Source organism: Chaetodon auriga, chromosome 5 (assembly GCF_051107435.1).
Source record: "Chaetodon auriga isolate fChaAug3 chromosome 5, fChaAug3.hap1, whole genome shotgun sequence".
Lineage (NCBI taxonomy): Eukaryota > Metazoa > Chordata > Actinopteri > Chaetodontiformes > Chaetodontidae > Chaetodon > Chaetodon auriga.
Window position 1 is genome coordinate 20,010,001 of NC_135078.1, and position 27,516 is coordinate 20,037,516.

The 27,516-nt window shown below is 42.3% G+C and overlaps 1 protein-coding gene across 2 annotated transcripts in view; it reads right to left on the minus strand.

Moving 5' to 3' along the window:
- LOC143321150 (netrin receptor UNC5C-like) overlaps positions 1-27,516 on the minus strand; it is a 184,182-nt gene that overhangs the window by 63,595 nt on the left and 93,071 nt on the right. For both annotated transcript variants that reach the window (XM_076731310.1, XM_076731309.1), the window contains exons 2-4: positions 26,936-27,172; positions 13,271-13,414; positions 290-393 (exon numbers count right to left, since the gene is read on the minus strand). In XM_076731310.1, coding sequence (XP_076587425.1) covers positions 290-393; positions 13,271-13,414; positions 26,936-27,172 — 485 coding nt within the window. The remainder of the gene's footprint in view (positions 1-289; positions 394-13,270; positions 13,415-26,935; positions 27,173-27,516) is intronic.

The window sequence follows — 27,516 nt, forward strand, 5'->3', positions numbered from 1 at the left end:
TGAAAGAGAGCACGCTCCGTTCAAACCTCTCTGTTCTGCTGTCTGTCACTCACAGGCAGTTTCAAAAAAAAAAGTGCCACATCTGTAATAACTGACTTCTCTGTAGCACTTTCAAGTTATTTCCACTTGATGATTTCTATTTTTACATCTTTCCACATCCTCCCGCTGCCTTCATTCTGTCATCCCATCTCTTCAGTCAACTCCCCCGTTCTGTTCTACAAGTCCTCTCTCTTCATCTCGCATCTTTCTTAATGTTCGCGTCAGGTGGAGGTTAATAAAATGCACGTACCTCAGCAGCTGGTATGCCCTCCGGAGGACGACACTGTAACAGCACTTCCTGCTCCAGAGATACTTCCTTTCCCAGGGGTTCCTGTTCGAATGACTTCCTCAGGTCTGAGGAGAGAGACAGAGACGGGGTATTAGGTGAAGCAGAGAGCATGTGAGAAAATTGCTGCAATTATATCTTGATGACACTGGATAACATGTAGATTTGACTGTTTTGATGTGGTAATGAAGACTTTGCTTAGGTAGCCAATGAAAAAGCTCATGTTGCACGCTGTGGTGAGAGCGGTGAGCACTGATCCACTGATAAAATGTGTCAGCTGAGGGCGAGCCCTTGCATCTAAATGGGTGAACTACTTGAGTTCATACCAGTATGAATTTAATCTTGACAAGGACAGCCTCGGAAACATGACGCACAACAGCAACACCAGCGATCACATCAAAGGACAAAAAGTCTCAATGGAAAGCGGAGGTGTGTGGGAGGCCATTTCGCAAAAGTATGCTGTGATTCAGCAGTTGGGGAGGCCATTCAGGAGATGATGCCATGTTATTGTAAACTGGGCTCATTACCTCATTTCCACAGCAACAATGACACAGTAATTATGGAGCTGGTGGATGAAAACCAACCATGCATATATTGACTTCTCCCACTCTCCTGTCACTTCAGAAATGTACACAACAAGGAAAAACACTTAGCTGTATATTCTCGGCGTCAACTAAAGCTCACACGGGGGTGCACATGCTAACACACACACAGACACACATCGTTTGCATTTTAATGCAGTTGAAACAGTTTTAAACACACACACAGCTGAGCATACGTTTATGCGCTTGAGCTGCTTCACACACTGAACACTGGCTGCTTTATTGCACGCTTGCCCCTCAATCACTATGCACAGTATTTAAACTTTGCTTTCATTCCATATAGACTTGCCAGAGTTCAGGGATCTCAAGCAACGCCAAAGACAATAAATGATTCACACTAATGGTCCACATGCTGTGATAAATGACAGCATTACAAAGCAGCATGGAATGCGCTGCCATTTCTTTCACAGAACGCTTCACAGAAGGCTTTTTTTTCGTTTTGAGGCGGAAAAAAAAAGCTCACAGTGGCAGACTTTAAGACAATTAGCCAGACATTTAAATAAGAAACAACAGATTTCACAAAGACAAAAAGAAGAGGGTAGAGACAAGGCGTTAAAAGATACAAATGAAAATACAAGTGGTCAGACGGATGAAAGGATGGATAGTTGTGTTTAGCTGATCTTTATGCTGAACGTATTTTGCTGTGCTGTTTCCTCTCACTGCCACATTTCTCTGCATAATTCTACATAAGACATGATTTTGTTTATTTGCGACAGTTCAAAAAGGGCGAGCAGCCTTCAACTGTTCCTTGGCTTGACTCTGCAGCTTTTTCCAAGTGTCTTTCACTACATTATTTCATAAACTTTCTGCCAGTCTCCCTCCCACCAGGGCTACCCTGACACTGCAATGCTCTACATCATTCTGCCTTCCACTCTTAACCTTGTCCTTCTCTAGTTTGATTGATTCTACCTATTGGACAGAGTTAAAAACATAATTCAGCGCTTTTCTGTTCACCTCCCTCGTCTGCTGCCATGCACTTTCCTGCGTACACGTATCCCTACATTGGCAGCTGAGCTTAACACATGTTAAAATAATTAGCCTGCCATAGAAAAAGGCCATAAAACAAACTGTAACCTGAGACGAGTGGCAGCGTTGCGGGACTTAGCAGGTGACTTTATTTATGGCGCTGATGGATTTCTAAATAAGAACATATGCAGGGGATGAAGTTGTGTTTTCATCCAAGCTCCTGGGTGTAAGGTTTATGATCTGGTTTTTTCACGAGTGCCTAACTGCCCTTTTCATCCATGCAAATTCTGCATTACAGCTATGCAGTGTATCTGCAAGACTGGAGTGGTGGGAGATGACTAAACAACCGTCCACACACACACTTTCAATGACACAAAGTGAACTACACAAACACATACAGTAGTACACATGCTACATAGTGAAAAACTCGCTTGGGGGTGTTAAATTCTGTGTACATACTTATGGCCGCAGCTGCTTACATGAGTACAAATATTTGTTTGTGTACACATGTGCATGAATGTTGTGTGTTGGACATGAAGGTATGTGTTTCTGTTCCACATGCACGGGAGAGCAAGACTCGTAACTGGATGATTAAAGGTCACATGTCACAAATTTAATGAATGCCAGCAAGTAAGCGAGGAAGATTGATTACATTGGCTACATATCTGAAGATACGTGCGTATTTTAAAGTGATATCAAGAGGTTTGTTGACATGGCAGCATTGACAGCAGCATTCAAATGATACCATCTCTGAGGTATTAATACTAAAAACTTTTTCACTTTGAGGAGTTTGAGAGTCACTTTGTTAGTTTGTAAAGGATGGCTGCATCTATAGAAGACAAATCCTCTCCTCTCTGTCCTTTAGTTTTTAAAACCATACTCAAAAGTTTCATTGGAGGGCACAGTGTGTGTGTGTGGGTATGTGGGTGTGGGTGCGTGTTATCCTTGCGTCCTTTTACTCTCCCGGTTCCCAGGTGTACTCTTAATCACCTTATCCGTCAGCTGTGGTACACCATTTGTGGACACACACACACACAGACACACTGGGTAGAACATTTTTTAATGCTGAACCGTCGACTCTGAGTCACTCTCTGGGTATTTCATCAGGACAGCCACCGTACAGTGGCTAACAGACATAGAAGACGGCAGACTGAAAGAGAAGGAGAGGTGAAACGGGGGGGGGGCGGGCTGTGGAAGGTAGAAGTCAGGACAGCAGGTGGGGGGTTGAAAGATGAGAGGCAGAAAAAGAGAGGAGGAAGGAGAGAGGGAGAAGTTGGCAGCACACAGTAAGACCACCTTACTCCTTAATACCAAAACCACCTGCTTGGTCTTTACCTATCAAAGCCTTTTCTCATGTCCACAACACTCTCTATGTATCAAACCATTCAACAGCAGCTCATGTCAGTGAGTCCGTCTTGTATCATCTGTATTTATCTGCCTTATCTCTCTCAAAACCAACCCGCAATCCATCAAACATCCCAGCCATCAATCTGACTTTGATTACACCTCCTTTATCAAGACCCCAATCTTATCCACACAGACAAGGGGACAGATAATGTGTGTCTGGCTTCTAAAAGTAGAACAACTTTGAATCCAGTTTTTGAAAAGTAATTCACACATGCTGGTTTTAAATTTGTGACCATGAGTCTCTCTGCTCCCCCATCGACAGGGTAAAATACTGCAGAGGCCAAAGGGAAACCATTGTGAGTGGATGAATTTCTGAGTGATGTTACTGTGAGATGTGCTTACAATGGGGAGGTCATTTTTGAGCCTTAAACTGCAAAAACGGCATTGTGTGTAAAATGTTATTATTAAATTTCTAAGTTAGCTCAAAGTGCAAAACTAGCTATTTGCATGTAGTCATCTGGTTACAGCCTTGGATTTTCATAAAATGGCGCAGAGAAACTACTGAGGAAGAAATGTCTGCTGTAAGGTACGACAGCTCGCACTGTTGTAGTGTGTTTATGGCTGTTAAAGGAATAGTGAAAATGTATGAATTGCAATTCACTGTGTGACTTGGTGACACCTGATAAATGTGGCACGCCGATGGCTTTGTGATGGAGTTATTCTTGTAATGTTTCAAGTGCGCAGCATCTGTTTTCCTAATGTCCTGCAACTGATAAATAATAGTACTAGACACCATTTATTACGAGAGGGATTTTGTCTGCATGCACTGCAGGCATCCGAGAGTTTCCCCAGACAACATAAGACATCTGGCATATATTCAGGAGTGCACATAACTGGTGCACAGGTACACATGCACAACATAAATGCAAAATGCCAGTTGCTTCAAAAGGCAGCTTTGCATACTGTGCATATGTGAAATTGCTCACACTGTGTCTGAGTCCAGCAGGAGTTTACCTCAGACTTCCCTGAATCAGGTGCCGACCGAACTGCACAGGCCATAACAGATGGACTTGTGAAGCTCCTCCATGATGCCGGTTTGGATGATTGGATGACAAAGTTGATCGCCATGGGCACAGACAGGGCTGCTGTTAACGTGAATATATACAACAGCATCTTACCAAAGTTATGGCACCTTGGTGCAGTTGAGGATTCCCTTGTGCATGTTCTGTGCACTGCACACACCCTTGAAAAGAACACAAAATCAGCTGATCACAATGTTCTTCACGGTGAGGCATTTAATTGCTCCATTGTTGAGCTACTGCAGTTCTATTTACAAAAAGGTGGAGCAAAAAATACTGCCATGCCGACGCAGTTGTGTGTAGAGAATGGAATCACTTTTTTGAAACTGGGGAGTATCAGATGGTCTGCATGGAGGCATGAGACTCTGTTGAATATACTGAGCCTTTTGCCAGCCATTTGTATACAACCTGCTACGGGTGATAACAGTGACCTGCAGCACACCTGCACAGAGCATCTTCAATGTTTTCTGGCTAACATGCTCGACATTGGTAATATTTTGAGGACCACATTCAATAGGTTTGAGGAGGGAAAGCTGACCATTGGGGAATGTGAAGATGAACATCATGCAACTTGACAGACACCACTGTGAGCGAATGGATAATCTTAAAGCAAGCAGGAAAACACTTGGCAGCATCCATTGCGTGAAATGGTCCAAATAGTAAATACAAGCAATCCAGACTGACACTCCAACATCAACAAGGTGGTTAAATGGTCACTTGTGCTGCCTTTGAGCAGTGCGGCATGTGCGAGCGGATTCTCACATCTCAACACACGCAAAAAAAAACAAGCACTGACATCTCTGTCACACACTCGTCTCTCAGCCCTGATGCACATTCAACTGTCAAAGATGACCACAGAGACATCTGACCCTGAGCCAGCTGTTGACCTGTAGATGAAGGCAGCTAATCGGCTCAACCAGGGACTGGGAGGTGCATCTTCATCATCTACCATGCCGGAAGCTGAAACGGCTGACAGTGAGGGACACACCGAGGACCCAGAGGAAGTTTGCACTTATTAAGACCATGCTATGTATGGGGTTAGGGTAGGGAGTACCAATCACAATCTGACTAAAAAAGCTATGTGCACCCCTCCACATATTAAGTGTATGGTATAGTTTGATGGTAAACAGCAGAAAGTTTGTGCATGCTAGCTTAACCCAGAATAAAGGTGCTTCTGTATTTCTAGCACAGGCAAACAGCAGAAACTTCATATTTTCCCACAGTGTGTACTGATACAAAGCTTGTAGTAAAAAGAGTTTGGGAAATATGAGGGCAAGTGACTTACACACTCACCTCTAAAAGTAATCAATTTTTAAATATCCACACACCAGTGCAATATTGGCAATGTGTTTTCTACCCTCCTCCTTTGCATACATTGTAGATTGTAAAAGCGAAAACTGACTACTGAGCAGCAAAACACATGCTAGTGCCAGAAACCGAGACCAAACGTCACCCAGTGAACAGAGAGGAGAGTTGAGGAAGTTAGGGACCCAAGTTTCAGTCACTTTTGCCACTTTTGTGATTGTTGCATTCAGCAGTTTAAATAACACACATTACAAGGTAAATATTGTAAAGTTAGGAGCTACTGTGTCAGCAAAAACCAGCAGGAGATGAGGTAGAGACTTCTGAGAGGTAAGAGACAGCCTGCCACGTTTGAATCTGTATGCGTGAAGAAGGCGTTAGATGCGATCAAGCTGTCTGACAAAGCTTTAAATTCCAAAATTCTCCTGAACAACTTCCCACCTATGATGGGGTTTAATTTCATGCAATACAAATCTAGTCATTATCAAATTGCGTGTGTAGAGCTATATTGGTTAAGAGAGTTATGTGAGGACAGAGTATCACTGAGGCTGAATGATAACTTCATAATACAGTCAATCCCTGTGGGGGATGACAGCCTGAACAGAGCATGATGGTTCATTATGGGAGTAATCACCCAAAGCTTTAGCCCTAAATCCACCACATGGCTACCCACACAACACACCGAGACACACGAACACGGACAGACACTGAAAGACAAAGAGAGAACGAGATACTGTCACAGTGAGGGAAGTACACACAGGAGACGGAGACAAACGAGAAGGCACAACTCACACATGGAGACAGAACAGCCACAAATGGTGAGAAACTCACAGTGGGACAGAAAAACAGACACGTGTCTACAAATGTACTAAAAATGAAAAAGAAAAAAAAAAAAAAACAGACACAAAGAGAGAATAAGGAGATGATTGAGGGATGAGACACACTTCTCTCATGCCAGCCAATTCCAGGAACAATTTCCTGGTCTTAATTAGTAAGGGAGATGGTGAAATGAGGAGTTGGTTGTGAGACTTGATTTCCATAAAGATTGAGAATGAAATTAGAGGAGATTAAAGCAAACTGCTCCAGGGATGAACAGCATCACAACACACACACAAACATATTCACACGTAGCGCTAAAAGCTAGCGTGCTATGGCAGACAAGATTTCGCCAATTTCTCAGCACGAGCGCATGTGTGTTTGAGCGTGTTTGCGTTTCGGAGAAGGAGGGAACGTGACATTGTGCTGCAGACACCGGGGGACCATGAATTCACGTCAGTGGAAGGTGTGTGTTTTCGTGCATGTGTGCAAATATGTGCCCGAGGGAAATATGTGCACAGGAGAGGAGGGACAGCTGTGTCCTCTCAATTCACTGACCCCACTTCACTCCCAAACTGCAGATAACGCTATCCCGCTCCATAAATATAACAAAAGCAAAGATAAATTCACTAAACAGCTTGGAACTACAACAGGGTTGAAAAGTGCAGAGGGCAACCTTGTGAAGTGTTCTTCAGCGTGAACTCCCCTAAAAATATACAATAAAGCAGCGTAAGCATGTATTCAAAAATGACCTTTTCTTGCATAATCTCTCCCTCTTTCCCTCTCAGCCTCCTCCTCTCCCTCCCTCAGTGTCTCTCTCCACCTCCTTCCCTCTCCACCTAAAACTTCTTCCACTGCTCAAAACTGTTATTATGTTTGTGGTTAGTTTGTTGCCTCAGGCACCTCTACATAAGCACATTTCTGAGCAATTATCCCAAATGGGTGTCTCCGCCTGCATGCTACCCATGCCAAATCATAACGGTTTCCCCTGGTGGAGCTGCTCAAGCAATAAAGAGCAATGTAAGATGCTTGGGAAGAAAATAGCAAGCAAAGTGTTCTCCTTTCGTCTCAGAGAGGATAATTTGGACATCCAATTTCCTACATGGTGGCATGCAGTGGAAACAATCAGACCTCTGGCTTAGAGAAAAACTAAATGATTTAAGTGATAAAGCACACAAGAGGGTAAGATAATATTTAATAAACATTCAGGGGAAAAGAGGAAATGTAGATGGATTTGTAATTAAAACAGATTTGTGTTAAATGATAAAAATCAAAATTCTAAGCACTGAAAGATAATTTATTGAATTTGTGTGTCTTTATGCTTGCATGTCTTAATAGGAAACTCATTAAATGGTGATTTGTGAGAAGTTGCTGAATAACTTCATTATGTGCTGCCTATAATATTTAGCTTGATAACCTTCAATTTTGTGTTCATCAAACACGTTTTGAAATGGATTTCATGGCATAGCTCATTTATACAAAATGATGAAAATTTTGACAATAGATAGAATATGTCAGGGTAGGTGAGGTCAGACTACGTAACTCTTCAGTCCTCGAGCGTTTATACATATGTCTGCAAATGCCAATAAAGCTCCAAAATATCAAGAGTGGTAGAAGTGAAGGTAGTCCGTGACCTTGAGTGTCATTCTCATTTTCAGTGTGTTTATACAGGAAGTCATTTTCTCTGAGTGACTTTAGAGAGTCTCTTTCCACTCAAACCAGTTCTTTCACTGAACCCTACACCCTGTCATTTTCGACACTTCACAACCTGTGATCAGCCCGAGACATCAGACAAGGTCTTTCCATCCACAGTCAAGTTTTGAAGAAGTAAACAACTCTATTTGCTGACAAAGCAGCGGCACTCTGAAGCACAACGCTTCCTCTGGATGCTGCTTTGTAAAATGACTCATTAGGATGAAAAGCAGCTCAAGGGCCTGACAACTATGGAGGTTCTGCCAGCAACAGGATGAGGCATGCTTTTGAATGCAACTGTTCACTTTAGATCCTCAGTGAAAACAAATTATGGTTTCAAAGTATAAAGTAAAAATCTACTATGGGAATAGTTCAATAAAAAAAAAAAAAAATACAGTAGCAATCATAGTCTTATTTTGCATGCTAGCCAATAAAATGGCTCTTTGTGAAATAAACTCATTCTTCTCACACTTGGATTTGAGAAAGTGACTTGAGCTTTGTGTGACAAATCAACACTGTGGCGTACCACTTTCACACTTAAGAGTATGCTGAAGCGCTCCCTGACATCTGGGAAAAAGCTCAGTGGCTTACAGCGATGTGAGACATCATAACCACACACTGTGGGTTCTCACTATAAAAATGTTTATTCAGTGTTTGTGACCATCATGAAGTCTCTCTCAAAGCCAGAAACCAACACTGTGTTGATGATGCCATCCAGGGAAAAACACTGAACGTTTTCTGCTGACGGTGAGTGTGGAGGGATGAGCAGCATGGATCTTTTGCTTCATATCAGCCTTGATTTGTATTTGCATTAATGAAAACAGCTGGACTGCCATTTCATGCAAAAAGGTCTAACTGTCTTTGAGACTGTGGTTGGTTGTTGGGGCAATTTGGTCTGTGTGCTGCTGAGCAACTTTCATACCAGAAAGGTTGGCGAACACACCGCTGTTGTTTCCAGTTGCTGGGTTACAAATGACTGCCTTTATTGTTGGAAGCTATGCGCAGGTTTAAGCCGAAACGAGAGCAGAGGAGTTTAGGTCTAATCAATGCTTAAAATCTAACACAAGAAGTCCCTGTTGAGCCGTGTTTTCCTTGGTCTAATTCACCCATGATTGAGGGAAAACCTAAACACGTGCGGCTGAGACATTTGCATCATAAACAAAACAGAAGAAATTCGCTAACACACATTTTCCAGTTGACACAAGGAGCCGCCTGAGTTTCTGTGTCCCCGAGTGTCTGGACTCCTGATTGCTATGCACACACATGTCTCAGTGGAAGGTGGCAGAACAAATTGCCATCATCTGAAAATTGCGTGTGTCTGGGTGTTTGGGTGAGTGTGTGTGACCTTGACATATTGCTAATCCGTTGAAGGAGAAAGACTTGACCTGATAGCTGCAGGCCAAAGAGCATGACTGACACTGCATGCACATTTGTGTGTATGTAATTGCCTGTGTTTCGCTTGCCCCTGCGTACGTGCCTGCAATGCTGTGCATGACTGGGTGTGTGTTTGTTCGTCTCACCTGCTTTATAAACTTGAATTAAGCTGCCTGCACCACCCATAACTCAGTTAAAGTGCCCTGCTCCAAAATACCAACAAATCTCTCAGACATTTAATATCTCTCATTGTGTGTTTGACACTTCTACAACCTCAACACTGATTGCCATCATCCAGCTACAAACTGAGTATTTAGTTAATGCCTTGAAGTGTTAATTCTCCAGTTATTAAAACAGCCTGAAGACGCTGCAGAATGAGAGGCAGAAACGAGAGCACGAGTGAGACAACAAAACAGTAAGCACATGGTGAGCAAAGTGGGAAAATCTGAAAGCGGAGGAGACAATAGGAAATAAGAAAATGAGTGGGAAGAGGAGATGGGAACGCAGGAGAGAAATGCTGAATTGCCATCGCACAGAGCGGTAGAAAAGACACTTTGCTCAGCAAGCTCTAGCTGCCAGGAAGCATTTTAATCACAACAGCAGATCCAAATAGGAGCTGAAAGCGGGGTAGGTCAGGAGGTTGGGTCGATTTGAAGTAAAAGGTTATCGCAAGAGGGGGCTGAGTGTAATCAGATCTGGTTAAGGGAAAAATCACTGTTATAACGGGGGGAGAGAAAGTGAAGGACGGAGGGGCAGACAAAGTCAGAGGGAAAATACATAATATACAGGACAAAGAACAGTAGAGCCACCTGAAGGGAAAGAGTGAGGGAGAAAAGTGAAAGAGAAGCAGGATTTCTATCATCTTCCTCCTTCATGGTATCTGCTGGCCCTTCAAGCCTTCTTAGAGGCATCCTCCATCACCCTCGCTACACCTAACCTCCAGCAGAGGTCTTACGTGTGTGAAATATGATATACCGTATGTTGACTGAAAAAAAGGGGAAAAAAATGATATAGGAAGCAGGCGTTTGGCTTTTTTATACAGTGTAGAACTAAAACCTGGGCAGCCTTTGAACATAATGGCATGAGCCCTTGTGAAAAAGACCAGATACCGAATTATTTTATAGCTCCTCAGTGATGCAATTTCAACACTTTATCAGAAGCAGAGGCTTTTGGTTCCTTGTAGAACTCTTCCCGCTTTAATTTAATGCCTTAATGAATCAGACTGAGGCAGACAAAGATTAAAACACAGAAGAAAGTAGATGAAACAGGTGTGTAAGCCTGGACTCGCTAGAACTGATTGATAATGTAAGTCAGAGAGTCATGCAGACATCTCTCACACACGTATGCATGTGCAGGTACACTGCATGTCCACACATCAGCTCCCTCGCCTCTGAACAATGCGGCCTTTCACAGCCATGTGTGCATTTCTCTGCCGCTCGTGTCTGCATTCACGTGTTTACCTCGGAGAATCTCAGAAGCCTGCATACGTACGCTTGCCTGCATCTGTCTCTCAGCATGTATCAGCCCGGACGTAAGCCAAAAACAGCACATTACCCGGCTTTCATTGCACCCCGAGGAGGGCCCATTCCATTCGAGAATGTTATTAGCGGAGCTTAGAAGGATATTTCTGACTGTGTCACTAACTCTCTGCTGACAGGCAGAAAAACATCCGAAAACACTGAAGCAACGCAGACAGTTAGTGAGGCTCTGTTCTAAATTCAAACGGTCTTTAAAGCGAACGAGCCAAATGAATTGAGGAATACGTTGCTGTCGTACGATCATGGAGCTTTAAGCATATACTGTATTGTATATTGTGTGAGCTTGAGTCAGCTCATTTTTATATGAATGTATATTTACTGTAAATAATCTGCTGCAGGGTCAATTTACATATGATGTAGTATTCTACAGCCTTTATTACTCTCTGAACTACTGTATAAGCCATCTGCAGTGTGCCACCTATGCACTGTGCAATGTGCGATCTGTAAATGCAGTGCATTGTGTGAATTTGTTTTAAAAAATTACATCTTTGTTTTCATCATTTGTTCTGTGTTTTGTTAAGATTAAACACCTAACAGAAATATAGCTTCCTTTAAAAGACGAAGAAATTAAATAAATTAATAAATCCATGCGCGTATAAATAAATAAAGCCGTGCAGAAGTGAAAAAGTGAGACATATTTACAACCAAATAAAACCTGAATGAAAAACAAGGGTCAGCGTGATGGATTTCCTTCTGCGGCACGAATAAGACCAACCTGGGAACAGAAGATTTCCAGGGTATGTGTCTGCTAGAGAGATACTGTCTGTTAAAGCACTACATACATGGATGTGTGTGCAGTTTGTTTCGAGTGTCTGCTGAATGGACTCTAACAAAGCCCCCAGTTGTCCTTTAGAGAGTTCACTCAAGCATGGCCACACTGTCAGTGTAAGCCAGGTAAACCGGGGAGGTGGGGTCGATTTTGTTATTGGTATTTCTTTTCTGCTTGACCTTTCTACAACCTGAGCACTCAGACAAGTCCCAGTTGTCTTATATGGCTGAATTGACCAGAGCAATGACGCTTGGAAAACTACTGCTGTGGGTTCAATTCTCAGGACAGTGAAAGCAGCTTTGAAGGAACAATCCATTCTGTTATATGAGGCTTAAGTTGAAAGAACAAACAAGACTTTCCAGGTGATTTCTATCAAACTTCTTTGCTGCCTTGCTGCACAGTTGCTGCAGAGCCGTCAAGTGGCCATCACTCACCACAGGATTCAACTTTGTCTTTCCCTGGACTGTTGTTGAGGGTCTAACAATCCTGAAATGATTTCCCCATGTGATCACTGTGTATGCACTGTTACACTGTAACACTGTCTGCTGGAGTGATATTGAGTCTGGTTGGGTTTGGGCAGGCTTGTGTTCTTTTGGTGACCTTATAGTCAGACTCCCAGTTGTCATATTAAATTCTTCACCAGACCATAACAGGAAGCTGCTGATGTAGACTGAAATTATTGAGCTAAGTCTCTGCTTAGAAAAGTTCCCCATCATGTATCATTCAGTGTAAAAACAATTTTCAAGGTTATAGCCAAGTTTCTTCCTGAGTTTTTGGTGTTCTCGTTAAAATGTATACCTCATAACTGTAATGCCAGAATGAAGCCAAAGAGACAGACAGACAAGTTATTCTCCTTTACTTTCATGAAGACTCATTTTTGATGGTATTTACAGTCTAGTTGTTATTTCATTGTTTGTGGCAGGATCCACCATTCCCGCACAGATATCAAGTTGCCTAACACAAGTAATTCAGTGTTACTGCCTGTAGTTTTGCCTCATTTATCAGCCTCATTTTTCACTCTCTTAACACCGTTTTAGAGACATATCAAATTACTGCTAATGCAAACCCCACACTTCTTACTGCTGCTGGTTCGCAAGCATTTGACTGGCAAAATGTGATAATGTGATACTTCATGATTATCATAATTTGTAAAATGTTATAATTAGCTTTTCCGTTTTGATGCATATTCAATTGAAAACAGTACAAAGACAAGATATTTAATGTTTTACCTCATCAACTTTGATCACTTTTTGTAAATATCCGGTTATTTTGAATTTGATGCAGAAGCATGTTTCAAACAAGTCAGGACAGGAGCAAGAAAAGACTGGGAAAGTCATGTACTGTAATGGTTAACACTTGTACATGAGTGATGGTACATTTGTTAGCATACAATAAATGATCTCATGTTTACTCATGTGTGAAAGGGCTCTTGTAATCTTCCCAGCCCGTCATGTACTCACATGCGATGCGGACGTGTGCCTTGCGGCTTTTGGTGGTTCCAGCGGAGCTCCAGGCCACGCACTGGCACCAGTAATCTTCAGGACCAAACAGCTCCTCCACTTGCTGTCGTGTAATTTCTATACTGGCTTCTCTTACCACCAGACCTGCAGGAGAAAGGAAAAGCACTGATTTAGGTTCAAGCTGAAGCAGACTTCCGCAAACAGCAAATGACTCACAACTTCCAGCTTCTCCGTGAGCCAGAAGAAAAAGTAAAAAGGTCTATTCAGGCTTCTACTCTGGTGATATGGCTTTTATGTTAGCTTAAGAAGCAAAGCCAAAGCAGTGCTTAGCAAGTAAATAGAAGCAGGGAGGATAATCATATAATATGTGCTGCTGTTTACAAACCCAGGTCATTTTACTGAGTAGATTCACTCTGGATTAAATGTAAACTTTGTGAGATTGTGCCTTTGCACTTCTACCACTTATCTCACTCTGCTCTCCAATTCCCTCTTTTCTCTGGTGTTTTGAAAGCAGCTCCATGCGAAGAATAAGTGTGAGGTTTAAATAGCTGCACCCCACTGATAGGACCGCAAAGGAGCAGAGATAGAGGAGGTCTGCAGAGGAAAGCGAGGGGATAAACTCAGGATGAAAATATGGGAGGCACAGGAGAGGGACAGAACGAGCACAGGTGCACAAGCGGAGGAAAAAAAAGAGACATTGAGAAAATGGTGGAAATGTACAGCGAAGGAAAGGAATAATGAAGGAAAAAGAAGAAAGAGGAGAATGAGAGAAACGGTAGACTGGTAGAAGTAATTGAGAGCAACATGACAGAGGCACAGTGAGAGGATGACAGAATAAGAGGTGGGAGAGGGCAATGAAATGTGAAACGAAAAGGAAAAGGGAAAGGAGATAAAAATGGGTTTTAGGTAAAAGGCTGTGGGGATTGGGGAGTAGACGGGCAAAATGCTCTGGGAAAAGATCTTGGCAGTTTATTTCAGGTTCAGTAGCGTTACAAAGACCCAAGCAACAATCTCTATGGGGCTCCACAAATCTGACTTGGGCCTATTACTTATGAAGACTCTCAGTAAGTTCTTGCCACTAGAGAAACTGAGAGACAGTAACAGTAAGTATACCAGCATAGAGGCAAAGGCAGTCGAGAGGAAGGCAAAAAGGGAAACCCGGTAAGCAGGATCGTGGCAGACCAAAGGCCATTAATGGCTAACAAGAGAATTTCCAAAAAAACCCATGAGGGCAAAGAGCACGAAAGGTAACAAAAGTTGTGGTGGAAGCTAGCTGGGAGATGGGGAGACAAGACTTTAGAGTTACAAAAAAAATCAAGATTGATAAGCGGGGACATGAAGATGGAAGAGATGGAAAGTAAAGGAGGAACTTAGAAGACATGGCAATTTAAAGAGCACTGATGGTGCACAGGGCAAAGAGGAAAGAAAGGGCGAAAGTAAAAAGTTTGTGGAAGGCGCTGCTCGCACAACAAGGGATAATAGCTGGTGAGGGGGAGAAAGCTGGAAGGCCAAAGAGCAAAGACTGTCTCAAAACTAGTGTGAATACCAGCGCTTGAGCAAACAAGCAAACAAGGGAGATTGTTATGGCTTCACAGCTTAGAATGAAAGAGCAAGGGACATAGCAAGAGCGGTAGAGGCTAAGAAAATGGCAGCTAAAGAGGCAATTATAACCAGCAAGCAACCCAGGACTAAGCTGAACAACTAGTTGGCAGGCAGTTGCAGCGAACAAAAACACAGTGTGAGGACAAGAAGGACAAAAGGGATAGGGAGGAGGCGGAAACCAGCGAGCATGCCACTGCCAGAGTAATGAGGAAGGTAAGGCAATTAAAAGTGAACGGTTCAAATGAGCCAGACAGCTAGTTATGGCAAATGGACTCACACAAATGCAAAGAAAGCATATGGGATGGTGCGTGAATGGGATCATGAGACTCGGGACACAGTGGGAGCAAGATTATGGTGAAGACAAAGGAAAGGCATAAGCACATTTGAAGCTTCATAGACGGTTTATCAAGCTGAAGATATTTTAATCACTGGAGCGGTTCAAGGATTTGCAATGAGCCCATAGATACACTGCATGCTTTGCATTGGAATAAAGAGACATACAGTACATGTAGCAATGCTAAGAGTTTGTACACAATATAGAATTAACACTCGAATGTACTCTTTTTATTCATCCAAAAATAAGAAATTTGAACACAAAAAAGAAAGAAAAAGCAGCATATTCCAGCTCATTCCAGAAAACACTCAAAACCACAGGTATCAGAGCGCGCTCTCACCTGCTCTGCACTGTTTATTGCTTAGAGAATAATGCTGCAGCATGTGGGACAGCTGCTCTACCTCAGCAACTCTGATGGAAATACTGCAGCTGACTTGCACTGCTTAAGAGGATGCTTTCTCCCAGCAGAGGACCGAAGAAAGCTGTGCCACATAAGTTTAAATAGCTTTGTGTTGCACTCATGTAGCCCACCTTGGTAAATATTACCTAAGCTACATCAAGTCTTACACATCACCCTGCACTCAAAATTCAAGTTATTTAAACTTCTAGCTTGTTTGGAAAGAGTTTCCAAACCAAAAGGCATCTTTCAGCTTACAGAGATTTATTATCTGTCTTAGTTGACCATAAATTTAGTTGCTCCCAAATTTGGTGAGTTGATTGACTTTTTGTCATGGTGAATGGAGCCAGTATAACTTTATCCTTTAAAGTGAATGATGCAGGATACAGGGATTGCTGATATACAAGAGTTAGGGATGTCAGCGAGTGAATAAGATACAATGCAGGATGCGTGTTGCCAGGTATTGCATGTAATGAAACAGGGCGATATTAGTTGGAGGACGACGTGGAGCAGAGCGGGTTGAGATATGAGGAAACAGACAGAAAGAGGGAAAACAAAACAAGAACAGGACATATAGAGAGTGAAACAGAGCATATCAGGGAGAGCCAAGTTGGTTTCACAGCAGGGGAAATCAATGGTTGTAATGATGAAATGTGTTCAATTTCTCAGTGAGGCAGAAGCCTGAATCTAAAAACATACACCAATCTGACGCTGCAGGCTTAGCATGGACGGAAGGCCGAAAAGGCCAGAACAGAGTTTTCAAATGATCAGCGCACTTAAGCAAGGCCTTATTTGTCAGCTTGAGAAACCCGATTATCAATCAGTGACCTAATTTCTTTAACACTGTCTAAACGCGTCATCCTGTTTTGTTAATCAGGAATCAGAGAAAACTGGTAAAAGCTGGATGCTAGCTAGATTTCTTCCTGCAAGAGAAACAGATTTCTTGGCCATGTATACAGTTAATCAGGTTTCTAATGGGTTGTGTGCACGTGCAAAGACTGCCAACAGGGGGAAGTGTCTCTGTGAAAGCAGTGCAGTGAGATGTCATGGAACAAGATTCCTCTCTGCTACGCATATCCCAACGCTCCTAACAAAGAAAACAAAGAGGGCCAAAACCAGTAAAGGTTTGCAGGTTATTGATCCAGGATAAACTAGTGGAGATATACACTCACTTTTTTTTTTGTGTGTGTGTGTGTGTGTGTGTGTGTGTGTGTGTGTGTGTGTGTGTGTGTTTGTGTGTTTGTGTGTGTGTGTGTGTTCACTAGCGCCACTGTGTTTACATGAAACAGACTGTAATTTGATGCTAGAAGGGATGTCAGACATTCAAATATGATGTTTCATCCTGCAGCGTCACGTGTGTTTTCATGTCACCTGGGGACTAAAAGTAAGTGCAAAAAAAATCACAACAGCAAAACAAGTATGCCAAAGCGTCGACACCACAAACCTGCAGCAGATCACAAACCTATCGACATCTTCCATGAAAACAGGTTCACTTCATCAAGGAGAAAAGTGGGAACAGACAAAGAAGATAAAGATAGATGTCACTGTATCCGGAGTTGTGCTGTTGAAAGTGGCAAACCCCCAGTCGTTTCCATTGTTTGCTAATGCAAAGCTCACAAAGTTAGTGTTGCTGGGCAGAAAGCCACTGAATTACCTAAGGCTTAAAAAGTCCCAGATCACTCAGTGTCTTATTTTGTTTAGATACAGAGCTTAGAGCATTCACATCACTCTGTTATGAGAAGACAAGCATGGAATTCTGGGTCTCTGTTGCATGACAGTACTTCACATCAACAAAACCACTGCTGTCAGCTGGGGGAGGTAAAGGGAAAGAAGTAGATGAAAAATGGAAGACAAGTATCAAGACAAGTGGATACTGTCACAAACATTTCTATCAATCACAAAGCTGAGCCCAGGCCCCAAATATTCCTCTTGGTCCTAAACTGTCAATTCTTATAGCAAAGTTTACTTGTCAGCTGAGGAGTGAAAGCACGGGAGTGTTTGTCAGGTCTGGACTTTTCTATTTGACGAATGGGAACTGGGTGGAAATATGCAACGAAAATACAGATTTGGATTTTTTGGAATGATTTTGATTGAATCCATGTGGGTATAGCAGTTTGTATGATGATGAGGATGGTTTCTTTTTTGTGGGAAATAAAAAGGTTCAGTGTGTAGGATTTAGAGGGATCTATGGGCAGAAATGTGATATAATATTAATAGTTAACTTTTCATTAGTGTATAATCACCTTAGAATGAGCTCTTCATGTGTACAGTGGAGTGGGTCCTCTTTCATGGAGGCTGCCATGTCGCACCGCCATGTTTCTTCAGTAGCCCATAACCAAACATTGGCTTCAGAGAGAACCTTTGGCACTAACTCCTACACACTGGTCCTTTAAACCAGAAAGTAGGTCTAAAAAATTGCTATTTATAACAGCAGGGTTCTGATAATAACTACTACAAAACAAAATATTTCATTACCTGAAAAAACATTTTGCTCACCATAACTCCATGTGTCAGCAGAGTTGCAACATCCACCATCCAATTAACCCACATGGTAAATTTTTATCATAATGAATGGGAACTGGTGGATAAAACTGCATAAATAAGGCCCAGTTTATAAAAGAAAACACTGAATTTTCATGTAAAATCAGTGTGCACCACCCAGAAGAAGTTTGGATAGTTTTGTTTACAAAAGGCTATAACTGCGAGTTCTAATTAACGTGACGTGTCATCAGAGGCTTACAGACATAAGTTTTTCATGTTATCAAGTCTGCAAAAATCTTGGATGAGAACCAGATGGTGATAAGCAGCTTTTTTTTTTTTTTTTTTTTTTTAATGGAGGCGATAAGGAAAGCGGAAAAGCGTGTTTTCTATAAATTGGATCTACACCAGTTTAACAAAAACGTTGAGTCAATTCTTTAATCTACGCAATGTCAACAAAATTAATGGGTTTGTTATAATTAATTGGATTTCTTCCTAATTGGAAACATTTACAAACATCTTTTTACTGTGTTTTTAGGACATCATGGCAATTAATTAAAATCTCAACCATCTGATACAAAGTTTTCACAATTTGAGGTTTTCGGGATGAATATGTGTAACACGTCGTTGTTCAACTTCGACGAACAGACTTGCAAAGTGTGAAATACTCTGGTGGCCATGTCATCAATCAGAAGCCAGAAGATGTGTTTCCTGCCATTTGCCTATTTCCCTTGCTGTTAAAGTCACTTGTCTGTGGGTCCATTTTCTGCCTCTTTGTCATATATTTTATTCCATTTCCCTCAGTCTTTTGACAGAAATACACAGAAGAAGAAAACAGTGAAACAAAAGTGTAAAGTCTTGATTTCTCTGAATAAAATGAACCACAGATAGAAAGAAAAGCATACGCAGAAGAGAGCAGGAACAGCCATGAAACCAGGGAAGGGGGGGGTCTGATGCTAAATGGTTCAGTATACAAAAAAGGTAAGGGGACGTTCGCAAAAGCTCTCAAAAGCTTTGTGGTGTTCAAATGTGATCGGTGACAGGTCAAACAGACAGGCCTTCAGGGAAAAGGAGCAGGGATACAGAAAAAGTCAACACCGGCTGTTATTTCATCAGCACCACAGAGGGAGAGTCTGACAAAAGACAAAGACGAGGTCAGAATAGATACATCCAGGGGACCGACACAATAACACCACCGGCTCTGCAACAAATGCTACACCTCTGCATGATGTCACATTTCAGTTTCGACTGTTTCAGAGCCGCAACATCACAATATTGTCTTCTCTCCTGTATGTAAATGAGCAAGATACATCAGGAGACATGAGCTCAAGTCTCTGTTTCCGCAAACATCTGCCCGGCTGAGGTGTTTGTGAGCAGCTCGCTGAATGCTGACCAGCTCCTGGGGTGTAGTTCAGTGAGTGACCTGCCGCTGTGACCTCCCTGTGGAGGGGTTGCAAGTGAAAACACAATTTCCCCACGGGGATTAATTCAGGCTTTGAGGCTTCAGCACAAACCTGCTGCTACTTTAACAGGCACTACTTTCAAAACCAGCAAATGTGATGAGTGCCAAAGAACAGTGCAGTAAAATATGCTTGTAAGAGTTTTCAAATATTTCCTGCTGGAGCCCTTTGACACAATTGCTCATGTTAAGAAAGTCTTATATACCCAGAATTCATAGCAAATACATTCTTAAGACAGCTCTGTGCAATGAATTTAAACATCCACCGGAAGTAGATCTGAGCTATAGTTTAAATCTTCATGAAACCAGACCCTGATCTAATTACAGTCGAACACCTATGGGAGATTGTGGACTGATGGTTTAAATTATCATTCTCCACCACCTTCACCATCAAAACACCAAATGAGAGAATACCTGTAGCTACAATCTACTATTAAGACGAGATACACAGTCTGTAAGCTATTATGTAAATTATATTCCAGTATGCAAGCATTTTTGATCAGTGTTAATAGTAATCACGGTTATAAATATGCAAAACTAAAATGATTCAGTCCAGCAGCTGAGTCAGTCATACACTGAAATGCATTCTGCAGCCCGTGCTGCAGATCTGAAGACATGGCATGTTGCATGATCTGAAAGCCCTCTCTGAAAAATTACATGAATATTATAAGAAAAGAAAGTGCAAGATGGAGACAGAAGGGGGGAAATGGGCAAGTAAAATGACAACAGGGTGAGAGGCAGTGCGAGAAAGGGTGAGAGCAGGGGTGGACTGTGGCCTACGGAGGGAACTCATCCAGGACGTCAACGGAGCGGAGTCACCAGCCTGTGACCACCTGATACCATACAGTAGACTGTGTGCATGCATGCATGCATGTGTGAATGTGTTCACTCTCTTAATGGCTCCCACTCTGACACTGATTGATCATCACATTCCCTCCTGGTCCATGTTTGAATACCTCTCCTGTGTGTGTGAGTGCCTGAATGTATAAATGTGAGCGACATTGAATGTGCACTCCCGTGTCCTCCAGTAGCTCTACAGAGGCACTGAACCAGGACGTTTCAGGACACGAGAGAAAGTCTACTTCAAACAAAGACGCACATACACAAACAAGGAAATAAGGACACACAAACACAGTATTTTCAGCTACAAACACACACAAAATGAAACATTCTCTGTCATATGCACAGATAAAGCACAAGCACACACCATTAGCCAATAAACACAGTTGTATATACATACAAAATCGATCAAACAAAATCAAACACCAGCAGTCACTAGCACAGAAGCTAACTGACCTCCTTCATAAATCTTGATGGTTGTTAATAATTGAAATCGAACAATCTCAGCATAAAAGAGAGAGAGAGACAGACAGAGACAGAGAGAGAGAGACAGCGACAGCAGGAGGAGGAAAAAGGTGAGAGTGCTAAAGGAAAGAAGGTAGAGGAGAATGGCAGTGATGCCAGACAGAGGGAGAGGGAGAGAGGAGAGAGGAGAGGAGAAACATTAGGAGGAAGAGAGAGGAGGAGAGACGGAGGAAAAGACGAGAAGAAATCAATACGAGCGAGATGGCAGCAAAGGAGGGAAAGAGGTCACAAATCACCCAAGCCAATACTGAGTGTGCCAATAATGTGTGTGTGTGTGTGTGTGTGTGTGCATGTGTAGATGTGAAGTCACAGGTCAGTGCTAGCAGACTAATAACAATTCACAGTTTGGCTAATGGAGACAAAGTAAGTAACCTAGTACACAGCATGTCATTAGCACACTTCAAGGCTAATGGAGATATACTGAGGTCGTACGCACGTTGCTTAAGCAAACACTGGAAATGCCCTTCACAATAAGATATGCAATCTAGACAAATTATGCTGGTTCTCACCTTAAGTCACATTAATTCAGATGGAGATATGGTAAGCCTGTTTTACTGAATCCTACTACTAATAACGCAACTGTATTAAAGTTTCTGTCTGGAGGACGGCAGGTTTTTTTTCTGGTCTTAAGTACTTCATTCAGTGCTCCTTTCCTGCTCTGGTAAAGGTGCAGGGAGGGGCTGGAGGGCCTGGAGAACCAGGGGGAGGTCGAGTTAACTGTGTTTGTCAAGGATACGATGACAGGTGGTGGAGCTTCTTAGGGAATCGAGCCTGTTCCCTACAGTTGGAGGCTGACCTCAGTAACCTCTAGGCCATCCCTCCGCCCCCACACGACTCCCTCAACCCCCATCCTTGCTTGTGACCTTCACCTGGCTTACCCACGCTCCCGATGAGGCTCCATGTGACTACATTTCAAGCAATTTATTGAGCTGTCATGAAGTTCACACAGAGCTACAATTTAGGTCTGTTAAACGGAAAACAAAGCATTCTTACCACCCTATCAGGGTGTCACTTTTAGGAGTGTTTTATGCATTCAAACTAGATTTTATTTTAAAGTGACAGCCGCGCATCGTACAGAGTTGTCATGGCAGGAGAAGCACAGTTGGAACAAATAACATCTCAAGTTTCTGTGAGTGTCTCATTAATTCTTTCCAGTGAGTCAACACGTACAATCCTCGAAGACGGAACAGTAAATGAAAAGGGGCCATTGTTAATGTTATTAATTACACCGGTGCATTTCCTGCTCGTCACAACAAGCCACATAAAAGGTCTATTGTGACGACGAACAATTTCAGTTATGGGTGTTGTTAGAGGACACATAATGCTTTGTGACTGTGAAGCATTACCTGTACCTGATGATGCATCTTGAGGGTTTGTGTTATGCAGTATAAGCTTCTGAGAAGGCGCGAGTGTTGATTTTGTGTCTCACTAACAAAGATCCTTTTGTCTTCTCTCACTCAGCCTATGGATAACCCACTCAAAATCTGTTTGGCACAAACAACCTCCAAGTTTTTTGTTTTTTTTTTTCCATTTCTATTCTAACTTTCTGTATGTACATTTTTTACTTCTGTTTTCTCTTATCTTGATCCCCGAGATCAAACGAACGGCATGTTTCAGCGCTTAGGCTGACTTTCCTGTTCCAGTGAAAACGGATGACAAACAGAGTGTGAGAGAAAGAGAAAGAAAACAGCACAGCAGGATTCATATCATCTTTCTCCTCAGTGTGACGCCCTGATATCTGTTGGCCTTTCCAGCCCTCTCAAAGGCACCCTCCATCAGCATCCCTCCATCATCCCCTACTTCTTCTTTCTCAAGCTCAGGTTTTATCTGCCTCTGCTCTCTCCAATTTCAGGCAGTGGAAATTAGAGTAGAGCAAAAACCAGCATGAAGGGAGAAGAGGAAGGGAGGGAGAGAGAAAGGAAAAAAGAAAGGGAGAGGAAGGGACAGAGGGGGAGAGAGGGAATGAGAAGACAGAGATAATAAAAGCAGTATGGGGGCCATAGCTTCTAGCTGTGTCTGTGAAACAGCAGGAAACAAAGGGGAGAAAACAGCTTACGGAGTTTAGGTTTTCATACAGATAAACAGATAAACAGTGCACACACACACTGCGCATTCGCCACGCACAGACCTACACTCGCTTTGTATGTGAGTCATGAGAACAATGCTGCATAATGTATATCCAGTATTTGTAGTCTTTTTATACTGTTATTGTCTATTGTTCATCAGTGACCTCAGCGCTTCGCATAAGAGCGAAAAGCCATGATGGAAGCCTCATTATATGAGGAGACACCACTATCTGCTTTGTTTGTCTGTTTGCTGTTGTTGTTGTTGTTCTGCACTGCATGACAGTTTAGCTCAGAGACATTAAATCTATATTAAGACAGCAGAAGGAAATTTTGTTTCCATGTAAGAAAGAAAGAAAGAAGGAAAAATACAAAAAGAAAGACACAGAGAAAAAAAGAATGGCAAAAAGATAGACAGAAGGAAAGAAAGAAAGAAAGAAAGAAAGAAAGAAAGAAAGAAAGAAGGACAGAAAGACAGAGAGAGAAAGAAAGGAAGGAACGAAGACAGAAAGAAAGAGACAGACAGAGAAAGAGAAAACATAAAAGGGCAAAGAAAGAAAGTAAGAAGGAGAGAAAGTGAGAAAGCAAACAAGCAAGAGAGAGAGAAAGAAAGAAAGAAAGAAAGAAAGAAAAAGAAAGAGTAGAGCCATTTTGGTCAAAAATGCTCCAGTTTCAGGCATCTCCAAACCTCAGCTGCTCTTAATATTGCATAATGGCCACAGTTTATTTATTCATTATATATTGTGTGTGTATCTGTATGGATTATGGTGCTCTGAAGAGATTAACTGTCCTGTAGCAGTACAAAGCGACAAGCAGCCAATCAATTTTTTACTAAAGTGACATTATGATGGCTTTGTACAATATAAATTAGGCATTAAATTAAAGCACATCTTAAGCAGTCCAAACGTTTAAAACCAAATCAATGGTTTTGACCAGGCCGGGGGGTATTTCAGCTCCAGATAAAATTCAATTAAAATTAAGAAGTTTGGTTCAAAATGAAACATCACTGATTAATGGGGCCATCGAAACAAATGGCAACAACAAACTGGGCCTGTTGTTCGACACAGATTTTCTTCTCAGTTATCTGGCTGACCGGGTGATCCCGAACCTTGAAAGACATCATGGTGGTCATCACGAACAGCACGAGAGAATAAATCCATGGGTCGTTAATTGAACAGAATTTCCTCTCAATAACGCACTGTCTGGAATCCAGCAGCCAGCAAATGAACGGCTGATGGGAGACTAATAAATGACTCGCAGCTGTGCATGATGTCAGTAATGAACACGAGAGAGAGGGGAGGAAAAAACTGAAGAGAGAGAACGGAAGAAAGACAACGGGTGCTCATTTTAGACACACATATGTCTGTCACCTCAGTGTGGGTACAATCAGATTATGACCTGGTAAAATGTGTCACGCTCATATTAAACAATCTACCGCGGCGCATAAACATTGCTCACACTTCACTGGGAAACCCGAAAAAGCTGCAAAATAAAGTCGTGCACAAATGATGGTGGAGACGACAAGAGATGATGTCACCTTCCCATCCTTCGAGATGAAAGGTGCGAAACCTCCTCGCGGCACCGAAAGTTTTTAAGACATAAAGGACAAGGAAATGTCTCAAAGGGGGGAAAAAAAAACAAAAAAAACAAGTTTGATGTCTGAGAAGAGAGAGAGAGGCAGAGGAAGATAAATAAAAACAAACACAGAGGAAGAAAAAAAAAAAAAACAAGAAAGAGCAATGATTAAATATTCAGAAAGATGTAGGGCTGGAGAAACCAGGGAGGGAGATGAAAAGAGGATATAAGTGTTCAAAAGAAACATGTTTAAAAAAATCAAAACAACTTACAGAGTAGAAGAAAATGAGGAAGGGTTAGAAGTGGAGAATATCGTAGTCTGATAGAAACCACCTCCAACTGAGACTATAACATCACTTCTTCTCTCTTCTATAAAAACTATTCTTTGCCACAGTGCGCGTCTGTGTGTATTTCTATATTTGTACCTGCTGTTTCCCTTCTCTCATGTTTACTTCTCGCAGGTTTTGTTGTATTTATTCTCCCTTCCTTGACTATTCATGTGTGACAGTTGAATCAGGGGAAACATCAAACGGTACTGCTCAGTTGCTTCTGTCTCTGTCTTGGGTTTGGAGACCCACTCGGCAACCAGGACACCACAGAAAGGCACGTACGTATACACACACAATGTTTGGCTCCAGGGTCTGCTTTGTGTTACAAGGGGAAATCTTTGGTGGGCAAGACGATGTGTCAACTTGAGCTGAGACAGAATCAAAAGCTGCGCTTCCTCACAGTTGCGATGCGATATACACACTGACAAATATCAAAGTGCGGGAGTGAGCACATAAAAAGTGTACCGTGTGTTTTGCTCACCTGCCTCGCAAAATATCGCGACTCAAACACCAACATGTTGATTTGTGCTACCGTTGACCCCTGTGTGTTTTTCATTCAGCAGGTACTGTATATCAGGAGTCCTCAAACTGTTTTCAGCCTGTGTTTAATCGCTCGCTCCGGGGACTCGGGCTCATTAACAAGCAGGTGGAGACTCATAAGCGCAGCTCATGTCAAGCTCAAGTCTAAAAAACCAGGTTGTGTACGTCTTTGTCCTCCTGCCAAAGCACGACAGCATGATTCGTCATTACCGGCGGAGTATTTGCTGTCAAGTGACAAGTGTGGAAGTTTGGCTGCAGTCCAGTGCACCACTGTGGATCCTATTAAACTGTCCTGTGAACATGGCAGTACAGCGCTGGTGGTGGGACAGCTGCGCACACACACACCTGACATGTGACCCAGCTTTCTGCACAAATAACTAAACATCTGAATAATAGGTTTAACCTGTTTGCTCGCAGTGCACCGATGAGACAACCTGGGAAGAATGTTGGCCACATTTCCTGGATCGGGACAATTTTATGTCGCACAGAGAGAAATATCATCAGTGTCAAGCACATAAGGAATATACAGGCAAAGAGGATTTACCATTTACACCTGTGTAAAGTGTTTGGAAGTAACCTCTGAAATAAAATATGCATTAAATGCATGTATACTGCGATCTGTTTTCACCAACGACGAGTGGTGAGTCTCCACTTCATCCCCTGTGCAAACATGGAGACAAATCTCACGGATACGGGTGTTGCCTGTATGCCCGAGCATAAAATAACTAATTAAAACCAAACTTATCAGAAAAATGAACACTTGAACATTCATCACCGTGCGCAAAATAATCCTGAAACTTCTGGAAAAGGTCAGCAACTAATGATACCCCAATGTTTTTTTAATATGTAGCACCTTGCTGTTGTTGTCAATGCCACATTGCACTGTGGGATATTTGTGCCAGTGTGGTGTACAGTGTCTGCATACTGAAATACCCAATATTCAAATAGTATGTGCCTCACGTACTGTTTAGGTCATTCACTACGGTTTCACACACACTAAAAAATCTCACACACTATTTCATACAACCCAATAGTACGTTAGTTTGGAATTTCGGACGGCCCATTGATTTCAACCCACTTCATCTGTATGATTGTTACTTTTTTGCTTTTTGATGCATCTATCAGTACTGGATGCTACTAGATGTTAACAAGGACAGTGGCAACAAACCCCCTCACCCACAACATAGTTATTTTACTTGACTTACTTTGAGTTGGACTGTTTCTTAGAAAAAAAAAAAAAAACAGTCCTCCTGTGTCTGAACTGACATGCAACAGCACTTAACATGTCAGTGGCTTCTTTGACTCCCAGTGTTTTCTGTCAAAATTGTCCTATAAGCTAAAAAACTTGACAGTCGCTGTACTGCACACCCTCACTGCATGGCAGGTTTCCTTTAATGTCTTTTCCCACCCATTTTTTTTTCCCAGTACGATCTGATCCCTCCACTTCCTCTTGCACTTCAAGTAAATCTCTGGTTGGATCTGTGTGTATGCTTGCGTGTATGTGTCTGCTAGACTTCACTCACCTGAGTTTTCATCCACCCTCTCTTCCACGGTGTGGTCTTTCTGATGGACCCACTCGCTGTTGCACTTGAAGTAAATCTGCGTGGCAGGCGTTGCTTTGCAGTAGAGATTGACGGGTTTGTTCTTGACAATGTAGCCTTCCTCGGGTTCGAACAGGAAGTGAGGTAACGGCTCAGGAGGGTCGGAGGGGAAGGTTTCCGGGAGTTCGCTCAGACTCAGGAAATCATCATCATCTCTCACTGCGGGAGGAGGAAAAGAGAAAGGGTGAAATTATTATTGATTCACTTTGAGGCCTAACAGGAACAGAAGTTGGTTAAGGCAGGAAACGCTGCACTCCTTCAATTGTTCATTACTGTTCTGTGACTCACATCAGTGAGCATTATTGTCCCCTGAACTGACTGTGAACGAGACAATGTCGTTCTCATTTGATCACTAATAATTGCCATGTCTCAAGCCGGTGACCTGGACACAATACAATTCTGTTCCACTGAGCCATAAAATGCACCTTTAATCAGCACCTGATTGTCGTGTCCATTTGTAGAAACCCTCTAGCTATCACTCATTTATTAATAATAGTAATGAT